Source organism: Diabrotica undecimpunctata, chromosome 1 (genome assembly GCF_040954645.1).
Source record: "Diabrotica undecimpunctata isolate CICGRU chromosome 1, icDiaUnde3, whole genome shotgun sequence".
NCBI lineage: Eukaryota > Metazoa > Arthropoda > Insecta > Coleoptera > Chrysomelidae > Diabrotica > Diabrotica undecimpunctata.
In genome coordinates this window covers 39,942,138-39,959,827 of record NC_092803.1, presented here as the reverse complement: position 1 = coordinate 39,959,827, position 17,690 = coordinate 39,942,138, and the positions used below count along the sequence as shown (strand labels likewise).

General features: G+C 33.7%; 1 protein-coding gene across 3 annotated transcripts in view; it reads right to left on the bottom strand.

The window, feature by feature from the left end:
- Positions 1-5,598: 5,598 nt before the first annotated feature.
- The window catches only part of LOC140448300 (juvenile hormone esterase-like), a 134,181-nt gene continuing 122,089 nt past the window's right edge, over positions 5,599-17,690 (bottom strand). For all 3 annotated transcript variants that reach the window (XM_072541393.1, XM_072541389.1, XM_072541398.1), the window contains 4 exons: positions 16,821-17,354; positions 13,923-14,255; positions 11,403-11,550; positions 5,599-5,969 (listed from right to left, as the gene is read on the bottom strand). In XM_072541393.1, the coding sequence (XP_072397494.1) occupies positions 5,671-5,969; positions 11,403-11,550; positions 13,923-14,255; positions 16,821-17,354 (1,314 nt within the window). In that variant the 3' untranslated portion in view covers positions 5,599-5,670. The remainder of the gene's footprint in view (positions 5,970-11,402; positions 11,551-13,922; positions 14,256-16,820; positions 17,355-17,690) is intronic.

Sequence of the window (17,690 nt, the reverse complement as noted above, 5' to 3'; positions counted from 1 at the left end):
AACAACATAACCTAACTTTTGGAATTTATGTAACATGACATGAAAACAGCAATCCGTTAGGTCAGGCATATAAGATCTATGTACAATATTGAGCACATGGATCTGTTATGCACTTTTGTAATAAAATATTACTTGGTACATAGATCCTTTATTCCCTAATTAAATCGTTATATAACGTTTTTAAGCTAAACAAATCTTATGAAGCAAATTAAGGGGTTAAAACAGACCTACTGAGCCTAAAAATTGATTTTTTTTAAATATTACATATATCCTTTATGCACTTGTGTCTTCAATTTGTTTATTATATTTAGCAGGGTGGTCCGTTGCATTTCCAGTTCTGTTACAACTGCGAAGACGTAAACACATGAATCAGTTTCAAGTTAATTGTTGTAGAGATTGTTATAATAATCGTTATAATACTGTTTTATAATTGTATTATTACACAATAATAGATTCAAGAGGGAAGAAGTTAGTGTTGTTAGCTCTTAACAAATCGGTACGAGATGATGAAACGCATAGTCATAATTTACCGCTCTCATCACTACAAGTGGCATATTCAGATAGTGCCTCGCATGTTTCTACCAGTGAATATAATGTATCAGGCTATAAACAATGTGAGGATATATTTCTTGTGACAATTCTGATGAAACACATATTTATAATTTACCGCTCTCATCACAAGTGATACATTCAAATAGTGCGTTGCATGTTTCTACCAGTGAACCTATGTATCAGGATATGAACAATGTTAGGATATATTTTTTGGTGATGATTCTATTGATGACCCTCATTATATTCCGTCAACTCCTTAGTCTTCATCTGGGGAATCTTTTACTTCTTCGGTTCAAAATCCAACAGCTAAGACAGAAATAAGGAATGAAGGAAGCATTGTGTTGGAGCCGAATGTGATTGCAGTGGGTACCAGTGATGGTAGTGTAGTGGGTACCAGTGATGGTAGTGCAGTGGGTACCAGTGATGGTAATGCAGTGGGTACTAGTGATGGTAGTACCAGTTCGCAATGTGAAAGAAAAAGGAAGGCTAATTGGAGTACGTGGAAGAACAATATACGCAAGAGGTTGACACAGACTGGTAAGTCCTATATTTCTATATGAGGCAAAGAAGTTAGTGCAAGGAGTGTAAACCCAAAGGATTGTTCTAAATGTCCCAAAAAATGTAACAGTAACTTCATTTTGGAATAAACTTGGAAATATTGAAAAGCAAAAACAGTATATTTCTTCTTTAGTTAAAGTAAAACCAAAAAGTTCAGTTAGAACAAAAGCTAAGAATTCACGACGTTCAAGTACCAGAGAGTATTATTTAGTAAAAACAAAATCCAAGTTTGTTAGGAATTTTTTCTTGCCACGTTCAACATATCAGAAACCTTTGTAAAAAATATACTGAAAAATAGATCGGATTGTCATGTTGTTCAGACTAGTAAAAGAGGTCTTCATCCCCCTGGAGACGCAAGACCTGAAGACGCTAAGGAATTTATCAGAAGACATATTAGATCTTTTTCTACAGTCCAATCACATTATTGTAGAAAGTCTTCAACGTATGAATATCTGCCACAGGAACTCAACGTACAAAACATTTATGATTTGTATGTTCACAAATGCAACAGTGAGAAGATGGTGCCTGAGACATCAAGGTTGTATTGAGAAATTTTTCGCAATGACTTTCATTTAAAATTTCAAGTACCAAGAAAAGACATGTGTTATACCTGTTTTAGATATCAAAATGCAAATGAAGATAAGAAAGAACTGCATGAGAATTATGAATAAAATATCAACAGGAAAAATGCTGCAACAGAATTTTACGACAAAGCAAGGCGGATGCGTTGGCAAACAAAATAAATTTCATTCAATTTGATCTGGAGGCAGTAAGGTATTGTAAGGTACTTTTACAAAAGACGACTTCTTCTTCTTCTTCAAGTGCCCTGTCCGTTGCGAACGTTGGCTATTAACATGGCAATTCTGATCTTGTTTGCGGCGCTTCTGAATAGTTTGACCGATGTGAGCCCTAACCACTTCCTTCAGATTTTGGAGCCACGAGTGTCATCTCCTGCCTGGCCCTCGCTTACTGTCTATTTTTCCCTGGACAATCAATTGCAGTAGACGGTACTTATCGTGTCTCAATATGTGGCCTAGATATTCAAGCTTTCTTTGTTTAATTGTATTCACGATTTCTTTCTCCTTTCCAATTCTTTGGATTACCTCTATGTTGGTGACATGTTCGGTCCAGGATATACAAAGAATGCACCCACGGTACACCCACATTTTGAATGCTTCTAGTTTTCTCGTGAGCGTCTCCGTCAGCGTCCGGGCCTCCACACCATACAGTAAGATCGGAAAAATGTAGCATTTAACTAGACGTAGTTTTAGGGGAAGAGACAAATCCCTGCTTATGAGGAGCTTTTTCATATTGCTAAATGCTGCTCTAGCTCGTTCTATTCTCTCCTTAATTTCTGTGGCCTGTTCCCATTTTGCATTTACGTTGGTGCCAAGGTACACATAAGATTCTACATGGTCAATTAGTATGTTACTTATCCGTAACTGTCGAGCAGGCTGTTGCTTCCTGCTTATCAGCATCCCCTTTGTCTTCTTGAAGTTGAGGCTCAGGCCGTATTCCTCACTAACTGAATAAACTATAAAAGACGACTGGCCGTGTATAATCTTACTGTTTACGATGTCAGAACCAGAAACGCTACTAATTAAATGTGGCATGAGGAGTGGCTGGCAGAGGTTCGAATGAAGTGTTCTATTGTCTTTATAAATATCTACAATACAATTGCGATGGGAAAGAGTTTGTTTTAATGAGTGACACGTATGGTGGCCAAGACCGCAACGTAAATGTATCTGCTATGTTGCTTTACGCTGTTCAGACATTAGAGATTCCAAAAATTGACCATTGCTTTTTTGAACCTAGCCATTCGATGATGGAGTGTGACTCGGTTCATGGTCATATTGAGAAAGCATTAAAAAATGTGGACATATTTGACCCCACTGGGTGGTACACCATTGTCAGAATTTGGTCAAAAAAATCAAAATACACTATACAAGAGATTGGGCAGGAAGAAATTTATTACTTCAAAGCTTTTGCCACAATTCTAATAAATAACAAAAAAGTGGACATCGATTGTTGTTGAAAAAAACTACTTAAGATTGTGAGTATTGACTACCTACTATACATTAGTCTTTATATTGTATTTTTGTTTGTGCGTCTCCCTTTTGCAATACTTTTTGATACATTTTTTTCTTTTTCTTTATCTTCTTGAAACTGTCTATTATAAACCGGTTTTTTGCAGCAATTTGACTTATTGTACATCTTCTATTTATAATATTATCCATTCCAAGATTCTGGACCCTTGTACTAGCTTATATAGGTGTATTGTATTGATAGATGGGTACCATATATGTTTTAAGTCACTTATAAGTAATACTTCAAAAAGTGTTTACCACTGGCAATCTTTCTGTTTCACGTTCTCTGCTGCAGAGTAAATCTCAATGAAATAGTCCCATTGTATGCAGATGTCCGAGTGACTGACTATATTTGCTGCCGGCTCTGGACAGAAGAATTTTGTAGCTGATGCTCTTTTGGCAAGTGCATCAGCTCTTTATTTTATATGTATATTCCTTGGTTACCTGGAACCCTTTTCACTGTGCACTGATGTGTTCCGTCAGTCCGTCGAGTTCCTGTCAGCATTTTTACGCTAGCCTAGAGTTCACCTTACGGCTAATGAGTGCCCCATGGCTCCATGGCTACCGGTGCATATATGAATCCGTTTCAGTTCGTAAGCTCTCATGGTAATTTTTATTGAACGCTGCATGATTGCACAAATCTCTGCCTGAAAAACAGAGGTATATTCTTATAGTGGAGTTTCTCTCTTGCCGTTTCGTTATTACAGAGGCTCGTGATTTCCTCCAATACTCATAATATATTTTCTCTGTTGACTATAGTTTTAGCTACTCTAAGGGTTTATGCCCGCTAAATTCTGAATTTGCTTAAATCATCTGATCATATTAGTTAAAAATAGAAATGTTTGTCCGATAAGCTATTCAAGATATGCGCAGCATTTTCCTCGAACACCACATTTCAAAGGCATTAATATTTTAACATTATTGTGCACGAAGAGTCCAAGTCTCTGCATCGTATAGAAACATTGAGAATACAATATCATCTTAATTTTTTGGGAGAGAGATCTGTCTTTTTAGACTTTAGTTAGACGACTCACCGCATTTTTTGCCATACCAATGCATGTCCGAACTTATAATTATTATCCTGGTGGAATGAAAATGTTTAAATTCCACCTGTACTGAATATTCCTGCACTCAACCCTTTTGTAGTTTTAGATCCGTCTGTGTAACTACCATGCATAGAAATGCACTATTGGTTACGTGTTTCTCCTGTCCCATCGTTCTCGTCGGCTAATATTCACTAGAAAAGTACTTGAGGTCTATATCTGGGTACCATATGGCCAGAAATTGTAATGACACGTGGTGGGGTTTATAGGATAGGTTAACTTTGGAGAGTGGAGGTTAGGTTATAATGAAACAACTTGTATCTATCGTATCTAGATTCAGAAGGGTTTTATTTCCTCTTCCTTGCACCTGTCTGTCACATCACTCTTAAAATGTTACCAACCTGAGTGCGTTCCGAATATTTACTTATTTACATACATCCCAGAAATCATCATCCATTCGGATTTTGTCCATCTCCCCATCTGAAAAAATTCCCTAATTTCATTTATGATACTGCTATGTGTTGGTCTAACTGGTACGTTACTCAGGTTTTCTCGGATTCCATTATAGCCGATCCTCGCCTTCCCCTTATAATTCTTTGTAAAGGAGGAAGATACCATAGGGCCTCTGTAGCTGCCGATGGTGCGCCCCTCATAGCTCCTGTGATTTCCAGGCAAGCAAGTCTCTGCTCCTTTCTTAGTTTGAAGATGGCACTTTTTTGTGGAACTTTTTTTAATTGTTAGTTTTACCACCATTTTCTAAAACGAGTTTTTTTCCTTTTTTCCATGAGTGCATCTGGCTACCATTAACGTAGTTACAGCTTTCTTGGTTATTTGTTCTATCTGCTGATTTTAAGTAAACCTTAAGTCTAATATTACTCCAAGATACTTTACTCCACTTACCAGATTTAGATGTGTACCAATTGCTCCAAATTTTTTCTTCTGGTAAATTTCACGATTTTACGTTAAGTGTTACATTTAAAAGTCCATTTTGTAGTTAATTACAGTTAGAGTCTATTGCATTGTATCACTGAACGTACCACTAAATTTGCAGTGACACAGAAACTGTGTGACGGCGTCTATTTAAGCGACTTACAGTCTGTCACCTAAGCAGTATAAGTCGCTTAAATACTCAGTGACTATGTACTCTGTAATCTTCCATGATAATGTAAAAATAGTGATATCCATACCCCATAAGTTTCAAATTATAATTATAACGAGCGATTTCAAACAGCATTTAACTTATGTTGTTTGCATACAGTCTCAACGTGATTATATTGTAATTCTTACATTCACGTATTTCCTATTTTCTTAATAAAACATAATATATTTAAGACTAAGAAGTAAAACGAGGTAAAACATCATTTATATTCAAATATATATTATATATAGTATAAATATAACAACATTACTGAGAATTTTTAAACACACATTTAATATTTAGCTGTAAGTGGATTACTTTGATAAATCTCATTCCAAATTTTCATCCTGTCAGCTTCTGGATTAACATCCATCTTTAACTGCTTTCCAATATCTAAGAAGTTCAATCGACCATTATGTATTGGCTTCCATTCAATGTTTAAATTGTTTCCTGGTGGCGTTGGGTTTCCGTATTTAGCAAAGTTTGTCCAGAGTGTTACCATTTGTTTTATATAAGTTTTATCTTCGTCTCCAACGTCCGTTGTCAAAGGATTTTTAAATAAGTATCCCAGGTCATCCCCGTGACACGCTCCTAAAATATTTATTAGTTTGTTACTTTATTAAAATGATCTAAATGCACAAAATAAGAAAAATACGGAAAAATTAACAAAACTACTTATTTTATATACATTTGTTACATAAATTTTAATTAAATCTCGAAGTAGATGTTGTTTAGTATTACACAGTAATAAGAAATTTTTAAATCTTTTTTTTATTTATTTAAACACAAAATCACATCAACCCATCAACCAACATATAACAAATACAAAAAATATTACATTAAATACAAGTGAATAACTTGATGTCTTTTAAATAGCTTAACACTGTTGAAATTTTTTTGGTGAGGTCTGTTTTGAGATCTGTGAATCCGTGAGATTTGCTTTTTTCCATGAATTTAGGACAATCAAGCAGAATATATTTGACGGTCAGTGGGTTAGAGGAGCTGGAGCAGATAGGTAATGGTTCTTTTGTTATTAAGTATTTGTGTGTTAAGGCAGTATGGCCAATTCTTAGACGGTTAATATTAACTTGGTTTCTTCTGTTTGAAGGAGATAGCATTTATTTTTGGGCAAATTACATTTAAAATTTTTGTACTTAATTTTTCCCAATCATTTTCCCATGTATTAGTACAGTTGATTTTAACCAGGTTCTTTAGATAGGTGTATGAATATCTTTTGAATTTTGAAGTATGGTTTGAGTTCATTCGACTTTTGTTTGTCAGTTGATCTGCTTTTTAATTTCCGTAAATACCTGTATGTGAAGGTACCCAAATAAAAGCCGCTTCTCTTCCTAATGATCTAAATGTTTCTAGTTCATTTTTAATAGTCTGTATAACAGTGTTGCTGATATATATTTGTTTCAATTCCAGTAACGCATTTAATGAGTCTGTTACGATAATGCACTTCATCGTTTTACTCATTTCGAAGAAGATTGGGGCTTCCAAAATAGTTGTAGCCTCGCCTGTTAGTATACTGCAGTTTCTTGGTATCGATATGCTATAAGAATTTTCTTTACAGTAGTAGGCAGCAGCGTGACCATTGGAAGTTTTAGAGGCATCGGTAAAGATTTGTAAACTTTTTTATTTTTCATTTTACAATAAAAAGCAATAGAAATAAATTTGTAAGGAATTTAATTTACTACAAATAATGTCTTACAAAACTTTCTAAACAGCAGCTAGTTTATGAAATACAGCGCACCTATTTTTCCAACCATATAAAAATTTCAATTCAACAAAAATGGTTTTTACTAATGAGGAATACGCTGATATGTTTTAGTTTATGGCGAAATGAGATGTAACGCTCGAGCAGCACAACATAGATACCCTGAAAAATTTTCCAATCGTCATTTCACTCACTCAACATTTACAGCTCTTCATCAACGATTAAAGGTCGTGGCATATTATCGTCCACGTTGCGTTTCCAGCACATAGCGTTTCCGAAAAATATAATTAAATGGTTTTAAATATGAATAACGCACACTGTCCGAAACATAGCGTTTCAGACACTTAACGTTACCGTTCAGTATATTCGAAAACAATATTTTACTGATGCCGACGGCTACGTAACGAGTCGTAACCGGTTTGTAAGGATAATGTTAATTAGATGTCCGTCGTTTTCCCCTAGTTGTTTATTTAGGTCTTTGTTTGATTTTGATACAGAGTATTTAAAAAAAATAATTTTCGGAGCTATTTTGTCATCTATGCATGTGTTTTTATTGCTTTGTGACAATTAATCATGGAAGTATATCCTTTTTTATTTTACAAAGCACTGATTCTGTATAAGCACTGCTACAAGGAGATTTTTTTGATCGTGAAGAATTCGCTAGATGGTTACAAAATCAAAAAAATCAAAATGAAGATTTTTTGAGATACACTTTATTTTGCGACAAAGCTACATTCACAAAAAATGAAATTTTTAATGTGCATAATACACAATATTACTCGTACGTTTGCGACAATCCCCACGTTGCTTAAGAATTTAAGCATCAGATAAGATAAGAATTTAAGCATCAGCATAGGTTTAGCATATATGTCTGGATAAGAATAGTTAACGATTATCTACTAATATAGTTAACGGGCCTATGGAATTGCTTGCTCGATTAAACGCTGCTGATTACTTACATTTCCTGCAAAATATTTTACCTAATTCGTTAGATGATGTGCCTTTAAAGATTCGGCAAAACTTATGGTTTCTACATGACGGCTGACTGGCCCACTTTAGTCAAAATAGTGAACAACTCTAGCTAAGGATATAAGATGCTTGCAACAAGTTTAGAAATAACTTTGGAATTTGTACAACAATTCGGCTTTCTCTAAGCAAAATGGCAAATGTATCCATAGAGACTAATGGTTTTCAACATCGAGTATCTTTTGTAACTATCTACTTTTGATACTTGTTATTACGTTAGGAATGTCCTACGATTAATTTTCGCATGAGACTCCTGGTTCGAAAAAATACAAAATTAAATTTCTATTACAAAAAATTACTTTTGTATTAAAATACACAAATGTGACTTTAAAAGTTTTATTTAATTCAGTTTCTTCGGTGGTACAAATTCGACTCACTAACTCTAACTATATTTTATCTACGCAATTATATATATTCTTATAATATGATATTCGATACTCCTTACATTCTCAGACGAAAAAGTCATTAAATTTTAATTGCCTTCACCAGCCCTCAGCCGGAGAGACGATACGCTGATTAGGGGATTTTTAAAATAAACGTTAAGTATTTACTCGACACTTGTTGAGGTTCGTTTAGGTACCTATTAATTTAACTATTATGACGAAAAAACGGAAAATTTTCAAATCTATTTTTCTAGAAAACGGTGTATCGTACCGACTTAAAATAGGAGTCTCTTTTAGTACTAGAATACTTCAAAATTTAATAATCTAGTATAATGAATGCTTTAAAGATAAAGAAAAAAATTTATACATTAAAATAACCGTTAAACTACCCAAAATGGACGCTTATGGCCGGTAATAAAAATTTACAATTAACAAAATCGATTCAATTCTAGATGATAAATAATTGTACCAGTTTTAGTTTTTTTTAATTAAAAGCGTTCTGGAGTTATTAAGAAAAACTAATTACAAGGCGCCATCTTTAAAGACATCTAGTCTCCTTAGGAAGCATATTCGAACTAGGTGAATTGGTTTAAATTGTCTTAAAATTATCAGAGGAATCTCCGGTCTTCGTTTGTCCGGAGAGTTTCTGGACACCCTGTATAGATCCTCTTTGTGTAGAAGGCTAACCGTTTTGCTATCATTTGAGGGTTATTCATTATGTCTCCTTTGCACATAATTTTATTGTAACGATCCGTCACTTCATTAATTCAAAACATTTCTAATTCATCCATAATTAAATAGTAATTTTGTGACGTTTTAATTTCTCTATATTTAGAACCTTTAACGAAACGGTACTCTCATGATAACTCTGTTCAGAGATTAATGTATTTTATCTCCCTGAATACATATAAGTATTCATACTTTTCCATGAACACATGCAGTACTATAGTTCCCGTTTTTTTAAATAAATTAGCTTTGGCTGAGATTAAGTTAAAAAGTTAATATTTTGCCATGATAATAAACACACCATTTCTGTCAAATAACTTTGGCCAAAAAGAAATAGCAAGGCCCAATATCAGTCAGTTTTTAATCTCCTATCGAAATGCATTGTGACGTTAATATAGTTTAGTTGTGATCTAGAACTCACATATTATGATTTGTCAAGTTGACCATCCTATGTTTTTCTTTAATTAATTCCAGTATTAAGAGATCCTTTTTTCTTGCATAGAGTTTCACTGGAGATCTATTTTGTCACCGATGTTTTGCCTTTTTGTACCATCTGGTTGTTTATCTCTTTATTTTGTCGGAAGACGATGGTTCCTTTGGCGATTAGACAAAGGTTACACTACAATACACCTGTTTTTTCGCTTGCATTAGACGTCACCTAGGGGAAGAAGTTTATTTAAATTGGGGCTGAGTCTTCTGTGTACTTTTTTGACATTTCCAGCAAGGATTGGTTTTTGTTCTTTTCTTTTCAAGAATGAAAGTTGAGGGGGAGTTCTTTTACTTAATATAATATACTTAATAACTTATTAATTTAACAATATTTACTTCATTTTTTTTTTCTTTTCAGTATATTCACCAATTTAAAAGTTACCAACCCACCTGCTCATCGAGGCTTAAAATTTATATAATAATGAATACGTGTAATTTTATTTAATAGTGCTTTATTTAACAAGGGTATTACGTCTACAAAATCTAGTATGTCAAGTAATTATGTACAAATTCAACCCGAGAGTTATTTTTTTTTTGACATATAGATATATCTTTGGGGGCTATCCCGCCAGGAAAGATTGCCCATTTTACTTGCTGTTCTATGTTTAATCGAAAAGTGTAGAAATACTCTTTCTATTAGGCGAGTAGATTACATTTTTCAGAGTAGGTTTTTACTTTTCTATACATATTAAGAGTACATGATACGATTATTGTTGTTTCATAATTAGGGATTCCGTTATGTTCAAAAGTTGAGTTTAAACTGTACATAATAGATGAAGGGTAACATGAGTTAAATTTCATTGGTAACTGTATATTTACTATAACTAAGGAGAGGATTCAATTAGATTGAACATAATATATGTTTTATTAGTACTTACGTTTTCTTTTTCATTTTCAGAAACTAATAAAGACAACCCTTACAGCCATATAATATACCTTGGGAAGATACGTTGATACTTTCCTGGCGCCCACAATATATTTTTAAGGTAGGTTCCTTATTTCAGTACTCTTTTCTTGTTCATTTATCCTTGATTCCATCAGTTTGTCTATTTATTTCTAGGTTACTGCTGCATTAAGTCTCACACATTTTGTATTATAAAAATTCTTATCAACACTTCTAATTCTTATTACACTTCTTCTAGTTTTGTTACTTTGGCCATTATATCAGCCAACTCCACATTTTTAATACATTTCTACAGTTTTTGTTACACTTTGTTAGTCATTACATTTGTGATTATTTTATTTAGATGCAAATTCCAATCCCTCTTTTTTCTTCTTATCAATTTCACTATGTTGTCAGTCTTGTAGATGGCGGCAGTGGCGCGCGCAGGGGGTTAACCTCCCCCCGGGCACTATTCCGACACTGTTACTCACAAATTTTAAGGACTCAAAATGGAGGTAGCATAAAAAAAATTTCGGTTTCTAAACAAGACCCCCCACAGAAAAATTCTAGGTGCGCCACTGGCACATGGCTCCTAAATCTTTATTTTTTTGTGTCATTTAGTGTTTTTTCATTAATGTTTTTAGTTTTTTATTGTTTTTAGTATTCTACTCTTGTACCTGGTGTAACTGATGTTTCACCATTAGTATTCTGAGTATACAGCGCAGAATACAAGGTTGAATAAAAAAAGTAAAATCTGGACATTTTAAATCTTGAAATTTAGGATAAAATCACATTACCTGGACGTTTATCATTTACCATTTTCTTCAGCATGTTCAAGCCTCCTTCCAATGTAAATCTATAAAAATATACAGGATTCTTTGACACCTTTGCTTGATTTTTTGCAGAGGTAATTACTCCAGCCGCAAACAAGGCATCCGTAAGTAACTAAAATAATAAAATCAATTAAGCGTTATGCACAAAAACATAAACATAAAAATGATCTCTCTCTCTCTCTCTCTCTCTCTCTCTCTCTCTCTCTCTCTCTCTCTCTCTCTCTCTCTCTCTCTCTCTCGCTCTCTCTCTAGGACAGTATACGTACGGGCCTTTACAGTTTCGTTGAAGTTTCGTATAAAGTTCTTTCTCTCGTGTGGGATTGTCTAACCATACTGGGTTACCTTTTCGAAAGTTGTACCAGTAGCATGTATATTGGGCTTGGTCAGTTGGCCAGGCTTTACGAGCAAATTTAATTTTTTCCAATTTTTCTTTTAAATTTCCTATGTACGTCAGGAAAAGAAGTTCTTCTTCGCTGGGAAGCAATCTTCCAAAAATAAGATCTTGAGAAAGCTTCATTTCTCTTCCGGTAATTATCATCGATAAAAAATAACCGGTTACTTCATGTTTGGAACTTTTGTAGGCAAACAGGATTTAAAAAATTAAAGTATTCCTATCTTATTAATTATTAGCGTCAAACATAGAAAGGTGTTGTCATAGGTGTGTAGACCATTATGTCTTACAGAGAGGAACTCCATGTATTGATACGACGTGTGTTATGAATGGATTTGCTATTGTAGCCGTTTCTTTATTAGGAACTGGTGTAATTTCCTTTCTATGACATCGGAATTCGACCGAGAATATCCACTTCAACTCATTCAAAAGGCTCTCTGAAAAGATGTGGTGCCATTTTTCCACGACTTCTTCTAGAGTCTTTTCTACCGTTACATAAATCGATTTTCTTACACCAATTTTCTATATCTCAGCGATAATTGATCCAGTAAAATATCTCCAAACTCTGGCAAGTATCATTTTAACTAGAAAATATCCTCCAGAAAATATGCTACAAACTTCGCACAACACCCTTTTAAGGTGTGATTTTGGTAGTAACATAGTAGAACTTTATAGTTCCACTGCATTTAGTTATTTCCTGCCAAATAGGTCTTACTCGATTTTTTAGCCATACTCGTACATCTCTTAAGTCGTTATAGTTCATTTGTCTCTTTTTAAAATTTTTCAGGGAAGTCTGACCATTATCTTCTTTCTGTTTAACTGTGATCCTTCGGAGACTAAGGTACTTCTTCGGTTACATGTTTACATTTTGTTTTTCTTTAAGCTGATACTGACTTTGAACCTGTAATTCGTTCAAAGAATCTTGGAATTCTTGTAATTGTTCATTTTACAAAATTGACACCTGTTCTCTTAACTCTTTTATTTCATTTTTAACAATCGCTCTTTCAAATATGCAACTTCAGATTAACGAGTATATTTTTCACTTCTGTGGTCACTTGTGGGAAATCGATTTCTTGAAGACCTATATCTACTAGTATCTACTAGGAATATGTGACGGGCTTCTGGATGTCGATCTAGGCGACCTTCTGATCTTATTTTTTGGTTTATCTCCACTTGGCTGCGATTGGTTTCTGCAATTATTTTGCAAATGTCCTATTCTTCCACAATTAAAACATCTTCAGTTCTTCCTTTCTTCATACTCCTGGGCTAAAATTAGTGCTACCTTTGGCGTTTACTGATGCTCTATTCGGAGCAACTCGAAACGACAGTACCAAGGAAGCTGTCATTTCTTTCTCAGTCTAGCCATTTGCTCTAGCTGCAGCTTCTAATTGAAAACGATAAGTTTGCCATGCTATTTGACTATCGAATGTGGTTGGTTTAAAAATTTTCTAGTTCTAATTATATTTGGTTCAACTATGGAAGATGATAAAGCCGTTTGTTCGGATTTGACATTAGTTACTGTAACAATGTTAGATTTAGAAGCTTCGGTAGTCATTTTTCTTTCTAACTCAACTATTTTTCTTTCTAAATTAGACTTAAAATTGTTTTGATGTTGTAGTATTTTATTTTCTAAATCGTTTTGTTGTTGTATTACCTATTCTATTTTTTAAATGGGTTTTTATATCGTTCTGTTGTCTTCTATTTTTAAAAAGTATATGTAGGTCCGGACGTATTCATTTCTTTATTAAATTTAGTAGGACCCGTATTAACAATTCACAATTGTTTAATATATCTTCAATCACATCTATGTCATCAATATTACACTTCTTTAAAATAACTTTATTCAAACACGAACAATATTACAATACTTTACAACTTTTACACAATAACAAAAACTCAAATACTACTGTTACTAAAATATAAAATTTATCTACATGGAATTAACCTCACGGAGCTGTTGTATTACGGAACGAACGAAATTCTTTTGTACAATTTTTAAATAAAAATTGGAGTATAATCATCTGTTAATAAATAATACATTAATAACAGTAATGACATAAATGCCACACGTAGTTTAAACATAAAATACTTACATTAATTCGTCCAACAGGATCAGTTTCTGGGCGATAAAAATGTCGTAACTTTTCAACTAATCGTTTGACATGTTGTGTATCAGTTAAATTCGTCTCGCATGGTAGCATCTGCTCAATGGCTAGATCTTCCTCCACTTTTGCCTCTTTCATTCCAAGTGACTCCAAGAATTCTAGAAGAAGACCTTCAGCGTCGTTGTAACCAATTATCACGGGCACATCGTTATAATTCCCTGAGTGGATTATGTCAATAGGTTTTTCGGTTATAAATGCCGTTGGGTTGGGTTTTTCTACCACTGGGGTTATTAAACCGAAGTCTACCATTAGATTCTTGGACTAAAACGTAAATTAAAAGTAAATGTAACAACAATTTTCGTTAAATTTTTTGTTGTAGTTGAATTAAGGCTACACTCGACTTGAGGCTACACTCAAATTAGACAAACTTGAAAAATAGTAACACAAACTGACTCTCCCCCCAGATCGACGATCCCTTTATCTACCTTGCACCCGCACTGCAGGATCACTACGTTCATAACGTAGTTAATCAAACTATCAAACTTACATTTTGATATACTTTTAAAATTAAGGAAATACATTGATAATAGGTTGCCAGTCAAAAAGTGCCCGCAACGACATTAAAACCTCACACAACTGACACGTAGTGATTCTGCAGTGGGATCTTAGACTATTGGCATGCTGACCTAGAATATCTGAGGTGCTTAAAAGCAAAATGCAAAAAATTTCTCAGAGTCTATTCTATAGGTACAACACGTTATTTATTGTCAAAACGAATTAATGCCAATACATTTCACTCGACTTGAAGTTACCTTGGAAGCAAAACAGATACAAGTCCCGTCCGCTAGAAGATCAAAAACAGGTAAAATCCCCGAAACGATTTTAACGAATTAAAAGCATGTTTTAGTTCCAGGTGATGTGGCATTATATTTAGGGGTAGATATCAGTCAGCAGTCAGTATTTTATTTTTATATAGAGGATACAGTTGATTTCTTTGTAAACTTTATCTGATATTAATTTGATTGATAAACTTGGTTTGTTTACTTGGCCTACGTAGATAAAGCTCTTTATCTTTAATTTAATTTACTTAAAAAGATATCACATCAACATTCCGTAATTTTTTTAATTTTTTTTTTTGGAAAAAACGAAGTCATGATAAATAAAAGTAAATTGCGTAATATTCAGCAAAATAAAATGTGTGTGTGTGTGTGTGTGTGTCGTTGGAGATAAAAATGACATTATACAGCATAGATTTGTCTAAGATTGCTGATGTTAACTCGTAGACCAATGTTGGGATGAATAAGTCGAGATATAGGTCCCGAGTCTGATCTCTATGATAAAGACATTCAAAAGATAAACGATTTAAATCACCGATAGATTCATTACTACACGAACAGAACACAGGTACATTCCAATCCTATAAAAAGGGTCTGAGAAAAGAGAATGCCTACGTTTTAGCCGCGGAATTGTACATAATATATAGTTATAGTTAAAATGAGGAATACATTTTGGTAAGCATGGATAAATAGTAAAGTATTGGTTCTGGGATATTTTCTGGATCTCTTTATATTTTGACCTTCATCTTTTCCTGCTAATACTTCTAATACCTTAGATGTAATTTCTGCCATTTTATTCACTATTTACTTCGTTTTCAGTTAGTCTCCACAGTGTCTTTTAACCCAGAATAAAGTAAACATTTTTGTGTATATTGTGGATCATGTAATATTTTCTAATATAAAAACATTTGGCAATGATCTAATGCATGGCCACGAATAGCCTACAATACTGCCTGGGAGTCTGACACTAGCTCCTAGCTGTAAGAATAGAACGATAATCAGCAATTCGATATTTTTCAGAATCCAGATTTGATCTATGTGTAGAAATTATTGTTAAATCTTCTCCTAATTTACTAAGTAGTGACTTGATATCAGATTAGATGACCTCTGTTATTATTTTTGTCATATTCACACCGTCCCATTCTGCTTTCGTCTAAGCTTATTTTCTTTCCTAATAATAAAGTCTTCTATTATTCACGTTGATGAAAATTTCGTCTCTTCTGGGTTTATAATGATCTCTTCATAAACATTTTCAATATCGTTTTCGTCATACGTACTTATCATATTCATACCGTCCCATTTTTCTAATTTGGCAATAAAGTCTTCTATTATTCACGTTAATGAAGGTTTCGTCTCGTCTAGGTTTATAATGATCTCTTCATAAATATTTTCAATATCCTTTTCTTCTAAGGTTATGGTGATCTCTTCATAAACATTTTCATTATCGTTTTTGTCATACGATCTTGTTGGGCGATACACTTGTGTGATTTTGAAATGCGTTCTTTCTATTTTAATCATAACGTATTCCACGCAATATGATATACCTTTCGTAGTTTTATAGAAAACAAAATCTGTATTTTGCGGTAATTTCCGGATCAGCCATATTCTAAAGGTATTTCTAAAACTCATACGACAAAGGATATATAGACTGTGTATGTGAAGTGTAAGAGGGAGGCTTTGTTTAGCATATAACTGCTATTTTATAGATGTAAAGTCGTGAATTGCGATATTTATGCATGCTTCATTGATTAACATAAATAGTTCGATACAGTAAAGCATGACAAGCTGATGTAGATATTAACAATTATGGGAATAAAATAAACACAAACATATTCTAACGGTACAGAGGCAGGAGAATCCGATGATATAAAAATCAAACGTAGGGTACAACAGGGATGTATAATATCACCCCTGCTGTTAAACATGTACTCTCGGGAAATCTTTCAAGAAAGAGTAGAGTATGTTGAGGCCGGAATTCGTATTAATGGATAATGTATTAATAACAACAGATGTAGAAACTTATATATAATATAAACTATATTATACTTACCTTAAGATATTGATTTTGTTGATCGTACAGCTCCTGAACAGCCATATCTCTTAAACTGTTTAAAAGTTCTTTTTCATTTAAATTATTTTTTCCAATAAACTTTGCAAAATCAGTTAGTTGGAAGTTTCCTCGAGTCCACGGATTTAAAGTCGATCCGCTCTGAGCTATGGCTCTATGAAACAAACCTTTTGTCGAAGGAGATAACAGCAAATATTCAACAGAAGCTCCTCCTGCACTTTCTCCAAATATGGTAACGTTATTGGGATCTCCATTGAAATTTCTAATATTTTTCTGTACCCACTTTAATGCCAGTACTTGGTCTTTTAGACCTGCATTTCCAGGAACGTCCAGTGATTCGTCTTTTAAACTAAGAAAACCCAGTAGACCGACTCGGTAAGTGATGCTGACGAGAACTATGTCTTCAGTCATAAGGTATTCTGGACCATACATCGTAGTTTCGTGACTTCCCATAATAAAACCTCCTCCATGAATGTAAACCATCACAGGTTTTAGTTTGTCTTCTTCATGAGGAAGCTAAAACATAAAAATATCAGATTTGTTCAAATTCAAAACTATGGCAGTAAGCTAACGTTTCCTCTAAAAATGTAATAAAAATTTTCAAACGCGATACTGTAAAGGTCAGAGGACTCGTCAGTCAACGATATATATGAAGTAAAATATCTTTAAGGCAGCGTTTTTTTGATGATTTTACTAATGCAATTTTGAAAAATTCCTGTTTGATATGATTAGTTTGCGAATAATAATTGTAAAAGAATGGAAGCTGATGGTACGCTCGTTTTAAACGATTCTTTATAGCAATATTGTGTTTAGTACAAGCGGATTTTTGTACTGCGTTTTATTTTCCAATAT